Genomic DNA, 19,345 nt, shown 5'->3' with positions numbered 1-19,345 from the left:
AAGAACATGGGGTCAGACTTAAGGCTACGGCGTTAATAAAGCACTACGACAGAATTAAGGTGTACATATACATTTTAATAAAAAATAAGTACATTTTACTGTAACCAGCTGTGGACACTAAGCATTGCACAACTTTATAATGCAGCATGTCTGGAAATATTATTACATTTTTTTTTTTTTTTTATTATCATTATTTATCATTAAGGTCTTCACCAATTTACATTTGATTGTTGTTTATTTGGTGAACAAGCAGTTTTGCCCTATTTTGCCAGTACACAGTACATTGTGAGTGGGTGGGTAAGTGACAAAAATAAACACTTCCAGTTGCTGAAAGCTGACACCCACCTTTTAGCTGAATACTAATTAACTCGAGGAAGTGGTGTTTTGTTTTAATGGCTACTTGTTCGTTGGGCTATTTTCAGGATACTTTAAAAACTAACAAGACAATAAGAGAGACATTGCATATATTATATTCTATGTATAGAAAATGTTGTCTAAATCATTGATCAACTGCTAAGGATGCGACCTAAAAGTACAGTACTTTGTGGACCACTTTTCCTTAGGTCACAGGTCTTGGCTTGGTAGGAATGATCAGTCACAAATGAGGAAGAGAAAGATGAGAACCGATTCCCTGTTGTGAGTTGTTAATTTGCGAGTCGTTCTTACTCGAGCATCTTGAAGGGGAACTGCACTTTTTTTCATATTTGGTCTATCATTCACAATCCTTATGTAAGACAAACACACATATGTTTTCATTGTTTAATGCATTCTAACTAGTAAATAAAAAAGAGAAAAAGTCCACTTATAATGGGGCCTATGGAAGTTGCTCTATTCTGCCTGAAGAAAGCACTTAAAAACATCCAAGCACCTCCATTAAGGTTTTATGTACATGCTGTAAGTATATATGTAATGTAGTAACATGCACATTCATACTAACATGTGATATTAACGTATTTTGCTCATTTTAAGCATACGGTAGCGCATTCATTTCACAAACACATCAGATTTGCTTTTTCCTTTGAAAAAATCACTTATTACTCCTGCAGACTTCAATGAGAGACAACAAACCTAATAAAACATCACTTACTGTACAATGGCTGCTGTTACAAGGAAGCCGACTGATAGACCCTTGTTATATATATAGCATGGGAATACTTCGTGGGCTACATCGAGCGGCCTTTGTAGCAGCGGAGTCAAGTGCTAGCGGTGACCGCCAATGGAGACGACATAAGCGGTGCGAGCGGAAGCAGAAGCGGGGATGCCGAGCTGGGCTAACAACAAAGAGAAAAGCTAACCAAAGAAGCGTGGAGTCTCCGGGTAAGAAGCCATTTAAACTAGAACTAGCCGGCGTCAGGCTGGATAATCCCTGCACACATAGCAATTCTCTTAGAATAAAACACAACTCACATAATGTTTTTTCTTTTGTGACCGTGTCAGAGGCAGACATACATTGTACTGAGGTAGCTAACTATGATGCGTTCAGTTTATCGCAACATCAAGCAAACAATCTGAATATCCCCGTCGTATCAATTCCTAGATATGGTCGAAACTATTTAAAGTGCAATACGAATAATAAACGCAACATTATTAATATTGCTACTTCGGATAATTTCAACAAACAATCCTCAAAACAGCCCACTACCTATAATATGGGCTTTTTAAACATAAGATCATTATCTTCCAAAACGTTATTAGTTAATGAAGTCATTAGAGACAACAAACTTGACGTCGTTGGTCTCGCCGAGACCTGGCTCAAACCAGACGATTTTTTTGCGCTAAATGAAGCATCTCCTCTTGGCTATACCAATACACATGTTGCCCGACCTCTTAAAAGGGGAGGGGGTGTCGCACTAATATACAATGAAAACTATAATCTTACACCTAACCTAAATAATAAATATAACTCGTTTGAGGTGCTCACTTTGAGGTTTGTCACACCGCTGCCTCTCCACCTGGCTGTTATCTACCGCCCCCCTGGGCCCTATTCGGACTTCATCAGTGAATTCTCAGAGTTTGTTGCTGATCTAGTGACGCACGCCGACAATATAATCATAATGGGGGACTTTAATATCCATATGAATACCCCATCGGACTCTCCATGCGTGGCGCTCCAGACTATAATTGATAGCTGTGGTCTTACACAAATAATAAATGAACCCACGCATCGCAACGGTAATACGATAGATCTAGTGCTTGTCAGGGGTGTCACCACCTCTAAAGTTACGATACTCCCGTACACTAAAGTAATGTCCGATCATTACCTTATAAAATTCGAAGTTCTGACTCATTGTCAACAAACTAATAATAATAATAATAACTACTATAGCAGCCGCAACATTAATGCTGCCACAACGACGACTCTTACTGACCTACTGCCTTCGGTAATGGCACCATTCCCAAATTATGTGGGCTCTATTGATAACCTCACTAACAGCTTTAACGACGCCCTGCGCAACACCATTGATATTGTAGCACCGCTAAAGCTAAAAAGGGCCCCTAAAAGGCGTACCCCATGGTTTACAGAAGAAACTAAAGCCCAGAAATGATCATGTAGAAAGCTGGAACGCAAATGGCGTGCGACTAAACTTGAGGTTTTCCATCAAGCATGGTGTGATAGTTTAATAACTTATAAACGCATGCTTACCTCAGCTAAAGGTAAATATTACTCAAATCTCATCCACCTCAACAAAAATGATCCTAAATTTCTGTTTAGTACAGTAGCATCGCTAACCCAACAAGGGACTTCTCCCAGTAGCTCCACCCACTCAGCAGATGACTTTATGAATTTCTTTAATAAGAAAATTGAAGTCATTAGAAAAGAGATTAAAGACAATGCATCTCAGCTACAACTGGGTTCTATTAACACAGATACGACTGTATATACGACGGATACCGCCCTCCAAAATAGTTTCTCTCTCTTTGATGAAATAACATTGGAGGAATTGTCAAAATGTGTAAATGGGACAAAACAAACAACATGTTTACTTGACCCAATTCCTGGGAAACTTATCAAGGAGCTTTTTGTATTATTAGGTCCATCAGTGTTAAATATTATTAACTTATCACTTTCCTCTGGCACTGTTCCCCTAGCATTCAAAAAAGCGGTTATTCATCCTCTACTCAAAAGACCTAACCTCGATCCTGATCTCCTGGTAAACTACCGGCCGGTGTCCCACCTTCCGTCTATCTCGAAAATCCTCGAAAAAATTGTAGCACAGCAGCTAAATGAACACTTAGTGTCTAACAATCTCTGTGAACCTTTTCAATCCGGTTTCAGGGCAAATCACTCTACGGAGACAGCCCTTGCAAAAATGACTAATGATCTATTGCTAACGATGGATTCTGATGCTTCATCTATGTTGCTGCTTCTTGATCTTAGCGCCGCTTTCGATACTGTTGATCATAATATTTTATTAGAGCGTATCAAAACGCGTATTGGGATGACAGACTTAGCCTTGTCTTGGTTTAACTCTTATCTTACTGACAGGATGCAGTGTGTCTCCCATAACAATGTGACCTCGGACTATGTTAAGGTAACGTGCGGAGTTCCCCAGGGTTCGGTTCTTGGCCCTGCACTCTTTAGTATTTACATGCTGCCGCTAGGTGACATCATACGCAAATACGGTGTTAGCTTTCACTGTTATGCTGATGACACCCAACTCTACATGCCCCTAAAGCTGACCAACACGCCGGATTGTAGTCAGCTGGAGGCGTGTCTTAATGAAATTAAACAATGGATGTCCGCTAACTTTTTGCAACTCAACGCTAAGAAAACGGAAATGCTGATTATCGGTCCTGCTCAACACCGACATCTATTTAATAATACCACCTTAACATTTGACAACCAAACAATTAAACAAGGCGACTCGGTAAAGAATCTGGGTATTATCTTCGACCCAACTCTCTCGTTTGAGTCGCACATTAAGAGTGTTACTAAAACGGCCTTCTTTCATCTCCGTAATATCGCTAAAATTCGTCCCATTTTGTCCACAAGCGATGCTGAGATCATTATTCATGCGTTCGTTACGTCTCGTCTCGATTACTGTAACGTTTCATTTTCGGGCCTCCCCATGTCTAGCATTAAAAGATTACAGATGGTACAAAATGCGGCTGCTAGACTTTTGACAAAAACAAGAAAGTTTGATCATATTACGCCTATACTGGCTCACTTGCACTGGCTTCCTGTGCACCTAAGATGCGACTTTAAGGTTTTACTACTTACGTATAAAATACTACACGGTCAAGCTCCTGCCTATCTTGCCGATTGTATTGTACCATATGTCCCGGCAAGAAATCTGCGTTCAAAGAACTCCGGCTTATTAGTGATTCCCAGAGCCCAAAAAAAGTCTGCGGGCTATAGAGCGTTTTCTATTCGGGCTCCAATACTATGGAATGCCCTCCCGGTAAAAGTTAGAGATGCTACCTCAGTAGAAGCATTTAAGTCTCATCTTAAAACTCATTTGTATACTCTAGCCTTTAAATAGACTCCCTTTTTAGACCAGTTGATCTGCCGTTTCTTTTCTTTTCTTTTCTACTCTGCTCCAAACCCGGGGTGGACCGCTAGCCTGTTCATCAGATGGGGACATCTCTACGCTGCTGACTCGTCTCCACTCGGGATGGTTCCTGCTGGCCCCACTATGGACTGGACTTTCGCTGATGTGTTGGACTTTCACAATATTATGTCAGAACCACTCGACATCCATTGCTTTCGGTCTCCCCTAGAGGGGGGGCGGGGGTTTACCCACATATGCGGTCCTCTCCAAGGTTTCTCATAGTCATTCACATTGACGTCCCACTGGGGTGAGTTTTCCTTGCCCGTATGTGGGCTCTGTACCGAGGATGTTGTTGTGGCTTGTACAGCCCTTTGAGACACTTGTGATTTAGGGCTATATAAATAAACATTGATTGATTGATTGATATTACTGTTCAAATGAAGAATGTCTCATAATCCTCGCGAGAAAAAGGGGGGTGGAACCATGCGTTTTTTTGTGACTTTCTCGTCATTATCTGATCTAAATTGGGTGCTAAAGTTGACCAACTTGTTGGATTATGTCCTCGTGCTTCTACTATAAAGGTGAGCGGCATTATTTGAGATCTACAATAAACTTTCACGAGCTCTGAGGCGAGAAAACCGCTCACAAGCTGATGATGTCAATATAGCAGCATAAGTTATTCTAGCTCTGTGATTACGGCATCGCTAAAAATAGTTTGTCTGCGTTAGCGTTTATGATAACGTTATCACTCATATAATGTTCAGCTCACAAAATGTAAATGGAGTATTATTGGCGGTTTTTGAGTGGTTATTTAAAAGGCTTTATAGGCGGAACAGAGGATCTGCCATTGACTCCATGGTAAGCAGACTTTTATTTACAAGTTAGAATGCATTAAAAAAATACACCCGTCTTCTTGTCTTTCATAATGATTGTGAATAGGCAAAATTTAAAAAAAAGTGCAGTTCCCCTTTAATAAATTAGAATATCATGCAAAAGTTGTTCTATTTCAGGAGTATCATTAAGTCACAGAGATCATTAAGTGGTGAAGGTGGGTCCCAAAGGCAAACCAATTAAAACCCTTTACTCTGAGTGGTCTAAATTAAGACAGATAAGCACACAATAGATGCCAGTATGCATGTACAACTGCCCTGATGTTTGAGGAAGTATAATTCAGGACAAAATAATGTCACTTGAGCTCACCCACAAACTGACAAGCAACAATTTACTTCATCATATTAATAACAATCTCAAACTTTGTGACAGCCTGGCACATCCACGTACTGCAACAATACACGTTCAACACTCCTTTGTCAGTCATTTCAACAGTTGGTAATATAATCACATTACAGTTCCACCGGAGAAAGGCCTGTTTATATAGACACGGCCTATGTATACTGGCACAGAACACTAGGGCTAATATCTCCTTGTGATTTAATTACGTGCGTGAGTGTGCGCGTGCGTGTGTTTGTGTGTGTGCACGCACCCTCACATAAACAGCACACAGATGGTGTGCTTAAAAGGGAGTTGCACAATCTCCACTATTGTGTAAGTTTTGTGCAAATGAATGTGGCCATGTTTAATGTGATGGGTGACACTTTTAGAGGCTGGCATAATCTCAAACAAGTTCGCCCGAGCACACACACACACACACACACACACACACACACACACACACACACACACACACACACACACACACACACACACACACACACACACACACACACACACACACACACACACACACACACACACACACACACACACACACACACACACACACACACACACACACACACACACACACACACACACAAACCATTATCCAGTTATATTCATGAACTCTCTCTGTTGGACAACAAAATAAAGCGAGAAAATAAAAGAGAGGAAAAAAATGTTTTTGTGTGTGTACACATGTATGGGTGTTTGTGTGGTTGGCTGGCAGGAAGGGAGTGGGTGGCAATGGGCGTTTGATACATGGCACCACTCTCTAAAGGCCCGGAGGGTGGGCTGCAGCTGTGGGTGAATGTGCAAAGACAGAGAGCGTGTCTGTCACGGTGTGTGTGAGAGATTGGCAGAGGAGAGAATGCAAGGCTTCAAGACAAACCAGAGAAATGTGTCAGTGTCCTTAGGATATGAAACCATTCAAAGTGAGAGCTATTTTTACCGCACCTCACTGTGTAAAAAAAGGATGTACAGAACAATTGTGAACTAACCTGCCACTTTGAGCCCACTCTGAGGTGTGTGTGTGATGGGTGAGGTGACGCCCACTGGTGGGTTTCTTCCTTTCTTTAACAAATTCCCATGTCCAAGTGTCTGAGGTTTCTTCAGTTCGCCCTTTCCTCCTTCAAGACTGTCGACCTGCAGCCTTGATTTTTTCCATTTGTTGGCTGATTCGGACTTGAGGCTTCCTGTATCGTAGGTGCTGCTGCCCAGACTCTTGCGGCTTGGTTTAATATTGTTACTGTCCCAAGAAAGTCCACTTTCCACCAGAGACCTTTTCTCAGCATCTGTCCGCATCTAGAAAAAAATATGGACATTGTATTTATTAACAGTAAGTATCAGTGAAGCAGATTTAAACAAAAAAAATCAAAAGGTTAAATATATTACAGATTTTGTTTTGCTTTAATGCAAGAGTTGTAACTAAATACATAATAAATGTTGAACTCAAATTCTGCCTCAAATCTTGCAGTTTAAGAAGACAGTAGACAATTAGAATATAACAATCTTTGCTCAGATATTTAAAGGTGCTGTTTGCAACTTCCTCACAGTAGCATTTTTCAAAGTAAAAAATATAACAAGAATGCCATTATGTTACCATTAGTGGTTTAACAGAACACATTTGTTTGACAATGATCCATATTTTTCACAATTACTAAGTTTATGTAATAAAATTGGGAATTAAATGATTGGTGTTTATGGCAGTCACCCACCAGGTCTCGTCGCCACGCACACACAGGGAGCGTGTGCACACATACATAAGCAACAAACAATTTGCAGTTATGTTATAGTAAAATATATATTCAAAGATAGCTAACACAAGCTATCCAAATAGTTATTTTTAGCTAACAACACCTGAAGCTAATGTGCGTGCATGTGTTACGTACGTACGTCATTACGTACGAGAAGCCGTGAGAAAGCAGGATGTACTTCGCAAAATACATTGGAAAGTTAGCGCTCTCTCGGCATAAAAGTAATATTGCAAACAGCCCCTTTAATATGTTGTGACCTAAAATTTCAAAAATACAGTGAAAGTATTCTGAATTGTTTTGAAAATTAAATTATATTAACTTGGCTATATGCTTTCTTTAACAAAATTATATTTTTATAAATAGCCCACAACTTTACCGTGGATGCATTTTCAAAATACAGTGAACCTTGATTTACGAACCCCTCACTTTTCGATTTAAAGAAACAGGGCGAATAAAAATATGCTTTGGTGTACAAAACTGTACTTTCTTCCACCCATTGTGTGCCTCACAGCACAGCCATTTTGTGCCCGGCAGCACAGCCATTGTGGACGGGCTGATGGAGCTCAGTGCTGCGCTCACTGCTACTTTAAGTGCTTTGCATGTATTTTGTAGTCTTGGTATTTGATTTGAGTCTAAAGAAAGCAATTAAAATGTGATGTGTAGTTTGAAACATTCAGGAAGTATCCACAGCATTGTTGACACTTCCATGTACCTCTCCTCCTCCATTTTGCTGGGTGCCAAGAAGAGTAACCGACAAGGTAAAGTGGATTTTAATTAATATTCCTAATCATTAGAGTGACCTGGCTGTCCAAGTTAAGGATTTTCTTTACTTCAGGAAATTAAAATTAAAATCCTTTGACTGTGGTGAACTCAAAATTTGCAAACTGTGAGTGCACCACAGGGCTAGTGACAGTGTGTGCGTGTCAGCGTGGAAATTAAAAACGAGGACAGTTCAGCTAGTTATTGTTGTTATGGCTTTTTAATAAAGACATAGTTGATCCATCACACCCTTGCTATGTTTGTTTGATATACAGAACTGTATAGCAATTCATATTGTTTTCAAAGTGTACAAACTTGTATTAAAATATGGTCTTTTGTCGAGGCTGAAAGCCATTGTTCATATTTACATTGTTTCTTATGGAGAAATGGTCTTCAATATATTAACTTTTCCGTTTACAAATTCTGTTCAATAAGCAATGAAGTTTGCAAATTGAAGTTCCATTGTACATTTTAGGTCATTTTTTGGTCACACCAAAAACAAAAACAATAACAGTTACAACATAACACTTCCCGCGGCGACCCAGAAAGGGACAAGCAGTAGAACATTGATGGATGGATGGATATAACACTTGGGGCCTGATCTACTAATATCCAAATACCACATGCTATACAGTGTGTTCAAACAATAAAATTGTGTGTACTTTTAGTGTGTTCTTCTAAGACTGCGTGTACAATTGAAAAGTGTTACAGACCGCTTTATTTAAATGAGGTTTTTGCGTGTATTACGCGGCTTTCACCATGGAGAGACACTCGATCATTATCATAGGCATGTTATAATGCTGCTACCTTTTCATCAAGCAGCAGATATGTACCACTTTTTTATGGACATTTTAGAAGCAGTCCTGCAGTGCATATACACTGTACACCACTTTTTTCTCTCTCAATTTTTTAGCATGCTGAAATTGCGCTTGTGGAAGAAGCTGGCACAAACTTCGAGTCAGCGCTCCAGAGTTCAGACGCAAGAAAATGCATATTGCAAGAAGTTTTTTTCACATACTGTATGTTAATAATACACTTCTATGTAAAAAAAACAACTTCATTAAAAAAAATAAACACCAAAAAATATAAATATAATTTGTTTTAATAAGCCACTTAAGTAATCCAGCAGGTATACAATTATAAAATAATATTGCTGAATAGACATAATTTTTGACAGTCCATATATGTTGACAAGCATACATTGAACCGAGCTGGAGTTCAATCGCCTCTTTTCTCACAGCCATTTCTGCGTAACTGCCAGTTTGCACACATTTTTCAGACGCGTTAAATAAAGACGCAAAATAGCCCTCGCAGTTGAGTTTTAGTCATGATAGATCACATTGCGTGTGCTAAATATTTATAATTGCATTTTTTTCCCTCCCAGTATTGTATTATGGCCGTTCTGACGATCAGCATATATATATACATATATATATGTATATATATATATATACATATATATATGTATATATATATATATATATATATATATATATATATATATATATATATATATATATATATATATATATATATATATATATATATATATATATATATATATATATATATATATATATATATATAAATGGATTGTGCTCCTTATTCTGCTCAAAACCCCTGTGCACACATTTAATAGATCAGCTTTGTGTGTGCTATCAAGTATGCACATGTTTTAATACACGCAAACCTTTAATAGATTAGGCCCTTAATGTGGACTGTATATAAGAAATGTGTGCATTATTTTGAAAATAATCTGGTATGTCATTATTATGACCAGAAAAAGCCCAACTATCTCTTCAAACTGTAAGTAAGTCAGACAAAGCCCAATAGTCAGGGAGGACAGCTGCCTGTTGATACTGGAGCAAGTCTGACAGAAAAAGTTCTGCCAGACAAAAAACTGCAAACCAATCACAATACACATCTCAGAGAATCCTCCTGAACAGTTCATGGGACAACAGCCACAGGCGACTACAGCGCCTAAAGGCAGCGGGTGTCAGTTACAACAGAAGCTTGGAAGTGCTGGTTTAGCAAGTCCAGCAGCAGTAAGAATAACATTAAAAATGGTTGAACTGGAGAGAGTAAAGCTAGTTTAACCACCAATAAGATCTGTTGACATGACAGATATAACCTTATTTGCAGTGTGGAATGATACATGCTGCATCTGAAGCTGTGTGGCAGTTCAAGCAGTTGGACATTGCAGCTCTCACGTGCACTCAAGCCGGATTCTTTTTTTATTAAAAACTAATAGACCCCATATTGAGGAAGAATGCACACAAACTTCCACATTGAGATAAGCAAAGCTAACTTTTCTATGTCAATAGAGCCCCTGTCATTTTTACAAATTTAATGAACTAATTTCCCTCCACCTGTGTCCCACTTTCTTTCATTCGCCTCTCTTTTTTTTAATCAGCTTATCCTGTTGAACATATTGTCCAATATAATGGATGATGACTATATGTTCAGTTAAGGGTTAAGAACGAGAGACAGAAAAAAAGACATGGCCTGTGGAAACAAATAAGAACCACTCAAGTGAAGCATCAGCTGAGCTGAGAGTACAGTCAGACATACAGTATATATGAAACAGACAATGATGATGAGATGGTTGGTTGCCATGGTAATAGTGCCATAGGGGGTAATGGTTGTCATGACTCTAACAACAAGGCGTGGAAGGAGACGCCCCGAAGCTTCTGGCTCACTGGACTGCAGATGGCCCAGTGCATGTGTGCGAGTCCTAAACCTGTCCTTCATGTAGCAGACAAGACAAAGACCCATACTCTCAGCATCTCTGCGGTACTGTTGCTATGGTTACACCAATTGCCGCTCTCCGAATGCTCACTGTATCCTCTTATAAATCCCTCTGCAGTTCTTACATCAACCACACTATGGAGGCGTGACCTATATCCCAAATAGCAGAAATATACATACATGTACAGATGGATTCCAAAGGACACATTAAGTCCCATCAGATCCATAGTGCAAGTTGTACACTCTAGAGTGGATGCTCACTGACCAAAACAATAGGTATGCCTGTATAGTCATAGTATATTCTTAGATATTGTTAAATTATGACAGTGTCAATCAAACCTGAGCATGTCAATGTGCTCTTCATATACAAATCATTGTTTATCTGGGCAAATATCACAATTAAAGTGTGCCATGAGCAGCTGCCTTTCACTGAAGTAAAATACTGAAAAAATAACTTCTAAACATCATAGCATGCAATAGTATTCAACTTCAAATCTGGCAGAGAAAAATATTTAAGGAAAAAACAGCTTTCCCAGATATGCTGTATGGTGCACTTTATCACCAAGGATAATAATATGGGTGTGTGCACATGCAGCATACCTAATGAGGCATTGTCTCTGTGGTCTACAACCTGCTGCCCGTATATTAGAAAAATGATGTCCAGCATGCACGCAGAGAGTATGGCACATTAATTTGAACACATTTGCATCCGTATACTGTGTGTTGTGTGAGCATGTTGCTTACCACAATGGCTGAATTCCTGCGGGAGCCAACGGGAGTGGAAGGAAGCGAGTTGAGGGTGGGGCTTGTGATGAACTCTTCAGAGCTCAGGTTGTCAGAGCCGTCACTGAGGCCGCTGCTGATGGAGCTGCTCTCGTCCCAGCTACAACAAATAATAAGAGACAAATGCAGATGATGACACTATGAGTGATTGATTAGTATCTTTTCAGTCACATGGCTTTTGTTTTTTGGCTGTAATTTATTCAGTTCAGTTCACATATATATATGAACTATATACACATTTAAAAAAAAAGGATTCCAATACATTATCTTCAACTTAAAAAACAACAACAATAGTAATATTAACAAATTTTAAAATAAATAAGGTGTGTGTCCGAAAAGGAGAAGCAAATATTATATTGTCCCAAATCTGACTCTGAATCAGCAATACAATACATAATCACCTCACACTTGACATTATTAAGTATATTAACAGGATCCATATCATATTTAATTCCACTCACATTTACTCACAATAATAAACCCGCTCATAATTTCATCAAATGCAGTTTGCATAAATACATTAAACCATTAAGATATTTTATGATTCCTCCTCTTTGTTGTACATTTGAACACCATTTCTTTGTATTTCTTTTTCATTTAAATTGTGTTACTGCTTTCTTTGGTTTCCTCGTCCAATTGATTCCACTGAGTCATCCCACAAACAGATATGCACATACTTTTAAGGGTCGTGGTAATACAAAGCTGCTTAAAATTAAATGTATTATGTTTTCTGTATGTAGAATCTTCCTACATTGTATGCAGAATTTATTCAACATCAGGAACAAGCGGTAGAAAATGGATGGATGGATGGATCATAATAAAACCTACTTTTTGGTGCAATTAAACTTCTTTATCGCATACTTTTTGTTCACTCATTGATTTTATAGATAACAACATAACTTGAAGTTTTGTTGAAGTATCATCTCTGACTATTTTATTAAGCAGGCTGAATCAAAGCTACACAAGCTCTGTTACAACATCACCCGCCTTATTTGGCTCAATGCCTTCCACATTTGTCTTTTGATGAAAAATTCAAAGACATTGTTGCTCACTGCTCTACATACAAAGACACACTTTCCCCCTGCTCGTACTGCAGACGCTCTCAAAATAATCTCAGCCCACGCGCACAAAAATGGCCCTAAAAAATATATACACGGGCACTGAGTATACACATTAAAGCACCCACAATTACAGGCAGCAGGTGTATCTTTGCAACAACTGTCGTCTCTCAAACCAAGTAAAATATATATTTTGCATTAACAGGTTGACTGGTCAAATCTCAACTTTAACAAAATTGTCAGTCTATTCCATATGTGGGGATCTGTATGCTTTATATACATACAGTGGGTCACGTTGCGGAAGTGAGAGGTTAGGATGTGCCTTTCTTTGGATCATTAGGTCAGACTGCTCTTATATTGTAAAGAGAGGGGAGTGACCTATTGAGGTCATATCTATACTGTAGTTCAGGGAGGATGGAGGGGAGCGGAGGTCCTTCCGGTTGGGTGCTTGAATGGGTCACCCTGTAGCCTGGGGGACTTGACGACAGCCGTTAGGGGGTAGAGAGCCAGAGCCTGTCCTGTCTAGCCTGTGACTGACTATCTTCAACGCGAAAAGAACAGACAGTAGTTTGCATTTCGCATTTCTAATATGTTGCAGGAGCATTAATGTGTGATACATCGCTGACTCCCTGTTAGTGTATATGCTGAATTGTGCTATGAGCTTACATTGCACTACTAACTGATTACAACTAGATGATTAGACCACTTTAATGCCCCGCCTGAGCAGCTTTCAGCACATTAGGGGGAATTGTGCACGGTATTGTAACAATATGCCGTGATGTATGTTCAGTGTTAACATTATTTTATTGGCATTTCAGTTCAGTTCAGTTGTTTGTAGTTAAGCCTTCATGCGACAACAACCTTGTTTAAAAACATTGCACAACAAAACACCAACAAAATGCATTGCAGGCCAGTAGGAGTGTAACGAGTCCTTTTAACAACGATTCCATTCCATTCAGAATTTGTGGTTGCTGATACGATTTAGGCACAATATTATTTTTTTTTAGAAAGATGTGCTCCGAAATTATTTAGTGAGTTGAAATCGATTCAGTAAGTTTTTGGCAAAAAAAATAATAATCAAGCATTACGACTGTTTAATAAACACTGGACACAGCAGGAGACGTTTCCTATATTCCTGTTATTTCTTATTAGGTAATCACGTACAAATGAATGATGGATACAAACAAGCCAGTAAACAACAATCAATAGCCAATGCATTCACTTCTTATTTCAATAAAAAAATAAATACAAAATCCCTTTAGGTTAAATTAACAAAAGAAAACCTTTTCTGCTCTCATTTTCAACATTCAAGAAATGTTCAATAAAAGTACATTAACCAACATTTTAATACTAGATTTACCAGCTACTTCTGTTTTTGTTTTTCAACATAAAATAGTACAATACTAATATCAAAAATAAAGTGCAACCAACTTCTCTTCAGGTTGAATTAACAGTAGGCTCGCCTGCTACTTTAACTGTCGTTTTTCCATATAGATCTAATACAGATATACAATACATTAATATATAAAGTTAAGTGCAACCAAATCTCTGCAGGTTAAATGGGCATTGGTTGGACTTCTTACAACTTTCATTTTAATAGCTGCGATAGCAGACAAAAAAATCACAACAAACACCACAATACAATAACATAACACAAAATCACATAACACAACAACGACAATGCAAAGACGGAATGGAAGTGACAGCAAACAAGTTTTGGCAACTCATCGACTTCCTAAGACGGAAAGTTGAAAACAGTGTAATGAACGAAGTTGGTGAAGTGTGACAACTTTTTAAGTGATCTCCCCTAGGTTACCCACATATGCGGTCCTCTCCAAGGTTTCTCATAGTCATTCACATTGACGTCCCACTGGGGTGAGTTTTTCCTTGCCCGTATGTGGGCTCTGTACCGAGGATGTCGTTGTGGCTTGTGCAGCCCGTTGAGACACTTGTGATTTAGGGCTATATAAATAAACATTGATTGATTGATTGAAAAAACTTTTTACTTTTTAAAAAAAATAAAACTAATATACTATGTTCAGGAAGTTGGTCCATCGATGTAACTTGCTCCGCTGTCACTTCCGTCCTGTCCTTTGTGGCTTAAAGTTGTGTTGCGTCTTTGTATTATTGCGATGTGGCACTTGTATTTGTTGTGGCTTTTGCAAACATGCTGTACAGAATCAGAATCAGAAATACTTTATTAATCCCAGAGGGGAAATTAAGGTTTTCAGCACAATCCCATTCAAGATAAGACAAACATTACAGGGAGACAGAACAGGATCGCTGACGGGTCTGCCAATACAACTCCCAAATGTATGAAGCGATACAGGTCATTAGGGGTGTGGGAAAAAATCGATTCGAATTCGAATTGCGATTCTCATGTTGTGCGATTCAGAATCGATTCTCATTTTGAAAAAAAATCGATTTATTTTTTTTAATTCATCAATCCAACAAAACAATACACAGCAATACCATAACAATGCAATCCAATTCCAAAACCAAACCCGACCCAGCAACACTCAGCACTGCAATAAACAGAGCAATTGAGAGGAGACACAAACACGACACAGAACAAACCAAAAGTAGTGAAACAAAAATGAATATTATCAACAACAGTATCAATATTAGTTACAATTTCAACATAGCAGTGATTAAAAATCCCTCATTGACATTATCATTAGACATTTATAAAAAATTTAAAAAAACAAAAAAAAAAAACAATAGTGTCACAGTGGCTTACACTTGCATTGCATCTCATAAGCTTGACAACACACTGTGTCCAATATTTTCACAAAGATAAAATAAGTCATATTTTTGGTTAATTTAATAGTTAAAACAAATTTACATTATTGCAATCAGTTGATAAAACATTGTCCTTTACAATTATAAAAGCTTTTTACAAAAATCTACTACTCTGCTTGCATGTCAGCAGACTGGGGTATATCCTGCTGAAATCCTATGTATTGAATAAATAGAGAATCGTTTTGAATCGGGAAAAAAAATCGTTTTTGAATCGAGAATCGTGTTGAATTGAAAAAAAAAATCGATTTTGAATCGAATCGTGACCCCAAGAATTGATATTGAATCGAATCGTGGGACACCCAAAGATTCACAGCCCTACAGGTCATGTTTATTCAGAGCAAATAGACAACGCACTAGTTCTGCTGGTGTCATTTAGCTGATTGATTGATTGATTGAAACTTTTATTAGTAGATTGCACAGTACAGTACATATTCCGTACAATTGACCACCAAATGGTAACACCCGAATAAGTTTTTTAACTTGTTTAAGTCGGGGTCCACGTAAATCAATTCATGGTACTGAGTGTAAAAGTCAAACACCAAGCTACTATGGATGCACAAACAGGAACAACTTTCTATAGCTATAGATACAAATACATTTACAAAAATGTAATGCCTTCAGATAACCTAATGAGACTGCTTTGAACAAAGAACCACGGTGTCGAGACAACGTGGGTAGTGGGTACTGACTTGTAAATAAGTCATTATAAGACACCGATTTAAACCACACTGCTCACTGAGCACAAAAGTTGCCCTCGGCTTTGATCTGCAGAAATAAAATTGTATCCCACTTCATTGCATAAGTCTTCTCAGAGTCACAAGTTCCACAATCCTGGACAGATAAACATCCTAAGCTTCCAGTGGGTGAACTACTGAAATTGAATTTTATTTCCCAGCCAACAGTTGATATCAGTCCATAAAGGCTAACACACAGCAGCTCCAGCATCTTCCAACGGCTGCACAGGACAAGATAAAAAGACGATCAAATACCAGCATACTAAAAAAAAAAAGGATAGCATAAGTGATGTGAAGTGGTGTGTGGGAAGAGAAGAGAATATTTAAAATGCAAGCATAAAAGGGAGAGTGGGAAAATAAGTGCTCTAGAGGACAACCTTATCAGCTTGCAGAAGATCAGTCTCCTGGAATATTTCTTCCACCAATATCCCTGTGTCTTCTAAACCTATTAATTAAAATATAACCAGTGTGTATTCATATCATCACCCAACACCCAGGGTGGGGTTATTGTCTCACACTGGAGGGCAGGCCATTTAATTGAAAATAAAACGTTATGATTCCCCTAACGTCGCTTCCCTTAAAACACTGGAAGATCCCTAAGCAATACGATATTGCAAAAACGAGATTAATGACACTGCATGTACGGATTAATTACAACATTAAAATGTCAACCACCGCCATTAAGAGGTGTGCTTATTAGTCCCAAATGGCCTTAAACTGCTGCAGGGTTCATAATGGGGACGACTCCAGAACCATTTGAACCATTATTTTTTTACTGCACATTGTCAACATGTGGGGACTACATTCTTTATTCAGACGCACTAATTGAGCACATTACAGGCTGTTAGGGGGCCATCAATGCTGAACACCTTTGTGTCAGAAAATGTACCATTTTTGTTGAACTCACATGTTTGTCTGGGTAAGTATACTGAAAAATAATGGCTGCACTTTCACGAGCCAGCAGAATATCTGTGCTGGTTCAATGATTGCTGCAGTAAATATCTAAAGCTATATTAAAGAGATATTGGATTGAAATTAAACTCATTCGCCATCACAAATTGGATGTTTTTTGGACCAAGACGCCAAATGTTTGTATTTACATTATTGCCTCTTATTATTTTATTTATTCTATTTTGACTTTTTTGAATATTTACTAAATTAGCCCTAGTGTGTGAATGTGAGTGTGAATGTTGTCTATCTGTGTTGGACCTGCGATGAGGTGGCAACTTGTCCAGAGTGTACACTACCTTCCGCCTGAGTGCAGCTGGGATAGGCTCCAGCCACCTGCAACCTAGACAGGGACAAGCGGTGGAAACAATGGATGGATGGATGGATGTCCTTAACCCTGAAAACTTTTAAACGTATTTCCAGTCACGTTGGTAAAACTGACAACTGGGAGTTCTTCAAAATAATGTTGTCTCTTCTACAACTTTGCAGTGATAAAAAAAAATTCTGGCCAGAAATAGCTTCAATTTGCAGCGAGAACACACACACACACACACACACATGCCTCGTGGACTCACTGAATCTGCAGGGCTAAATAGTCTGCCTTTATTAACAAGCTTCTTTGTTCCCTCAAATGCAAAGCACTGAGCTAATTGCTTATCTCAATGTGCATGCTAGTTTTTGCAGCTTTTTGTGAGAGAGCTGTGCACCCTCCTCTCCTAATCTCGCCAAAGTTGAACTGCGTGCTGAAATGAAGTGCCATGGAATGGAACACTGCTGAGATAAAAGAAGTGGGCCTGGAGTGGTTTGTGGCACATGTTCTTGCTGGCAGTTGGAATCGTGTCATATTTTGACGTCCAGGCGCCTGGTATCAGTTGATAAGAGTTCTATTTTAATAAATGAATGAATATATGTGGAACTTCTTTACAGAAAGACGCACACAATACAAATCAGTACATTGTTCATTTTAGAGTTTGTAAGTACAGATGTGCCACAGAACAGCTAATCATTATCTTCAGAGAGCTTAAACTCAGATGTGCTGAGGACTCAATTATTAACCAAAAGGGTCCAAATATTATGTAGCGTAATGTTAAAATACTAATAACCCTAATGTAACCTGATTATGGTTCAACTGTTAGTGCCTTGTTAGAGTTAACTCGGTTTCCTCCAAACTGGCAGTGCAAAATGCATGGAAAGACTTTGTGCAATTTTTACAGTGGACAGGAAAGTTCCATTCCGAATAAAATCCACTGTGTCACATGGGCTTACCCAAAACCCAAAATAGCTAAATCAGAAGGTTATACTGATGTATTTTCAATCAAATGGAAAAATGGCACCGCCAGATTGGCACCAAGCAGCCGGCTCACAGACTGAAAAGAGGGGGGCTGCTGAAGTCATTAAATTCTCTAAGGTTTATATGTGAGCTGGCATACAGGATGAGAATATGTGACATATCTGTAATACACATGTTGTGGCGGTCCATATTATAACAGGTGAAGGAAACCATCAATTCCACTATGCATTTTCTACAATTTTCGTTCATAGGGAAGCCTAAGTTCATCTCAGTACAGTCAACATAGAGTGGTCACCACTCAATCACATTGGTACAGACAAACAGATAACCATTCGCACACTTACTAACTGCACAAAAATGATCTGTGTGTACCACTACACTAACAGTGAACTGGCTTAGAAAACACATCTATTGGTACCAAAATCTCCAGAAACAAGACAATAAAAACGCAACAGCAATATGCTGCTTTAAAATCATATTCACTTTGCTCAGTAGGAAAATGTCAAGAGTGGAATTAAAATACAATTAAATCATTTATCCTATTATTTAAATACAAATGCAGTTTTGACATTTACCTGCTTGTGTTGAGAGAGTCTGCACATACGGCTGGGGTACACAGATGGCGAACAATATGGGTTTTTGACCACTTCAGCTGCTATCGCCAGGAAACAGGCACTGATCTGTATTTCACTCATGGGTGTGACACACTATCCTGCAGGGATTTTTATTCTGATAGCGTATAGCAAAATATCAGCCA

At 38.6% G+C, this 19,345-nt stretch overlaps 1 protein-coding gene across 4 annotated transcripts in view; it reads right to left on the bottom strand.

Annotated features, from left to right (window-relative positions):
• The window catches only part of nav1a (neuron navigator 1a), a 154,902-nt gene that overhangs the window by 27,292 nt on the left and 108,265 nt on the right, over positions 1-19,345 (bottom strand). For all 4 annotated transcript variants that reach the window (XM_062053855.1, XM_062053856.1, XM_062053857.1 and 1 more), the window contains exons 8-9: positions 11,717-11,855; positions 6,710-7,013 (exon numbers count right to left, since the gene is read on the bottom strand). In XM_062053855.1, the coding sequence (XP_061909839.1) occupies positions 6,710-7,013; positions 11,717-11,855 (443 nt within the window). The remainder of the gene's footprint in view (positions 1-6,709; positions 7,014-11,716; positions 11,856-19,345) is intronic.

Source organism: Entelurus aequoreus, linkage group LG07 (genome assembly GCF_033978785.1).
Source record: "Entelurus aequoreus isolate RoL-2023_Sb linkage group LG07, RoL_Eaeq_v1.1, whole genome shotgun sequence".
NCBI classification, from domain to species: Eukaryota; Metazoa; Chordata; class Actinopteri; order Syngnathiformes; family Syngnathidae; genus Entelurus; species Entelurus aequoreus.
This window is presented reverse-complemented; position numbering and strand designations above follow the sequence as displayed.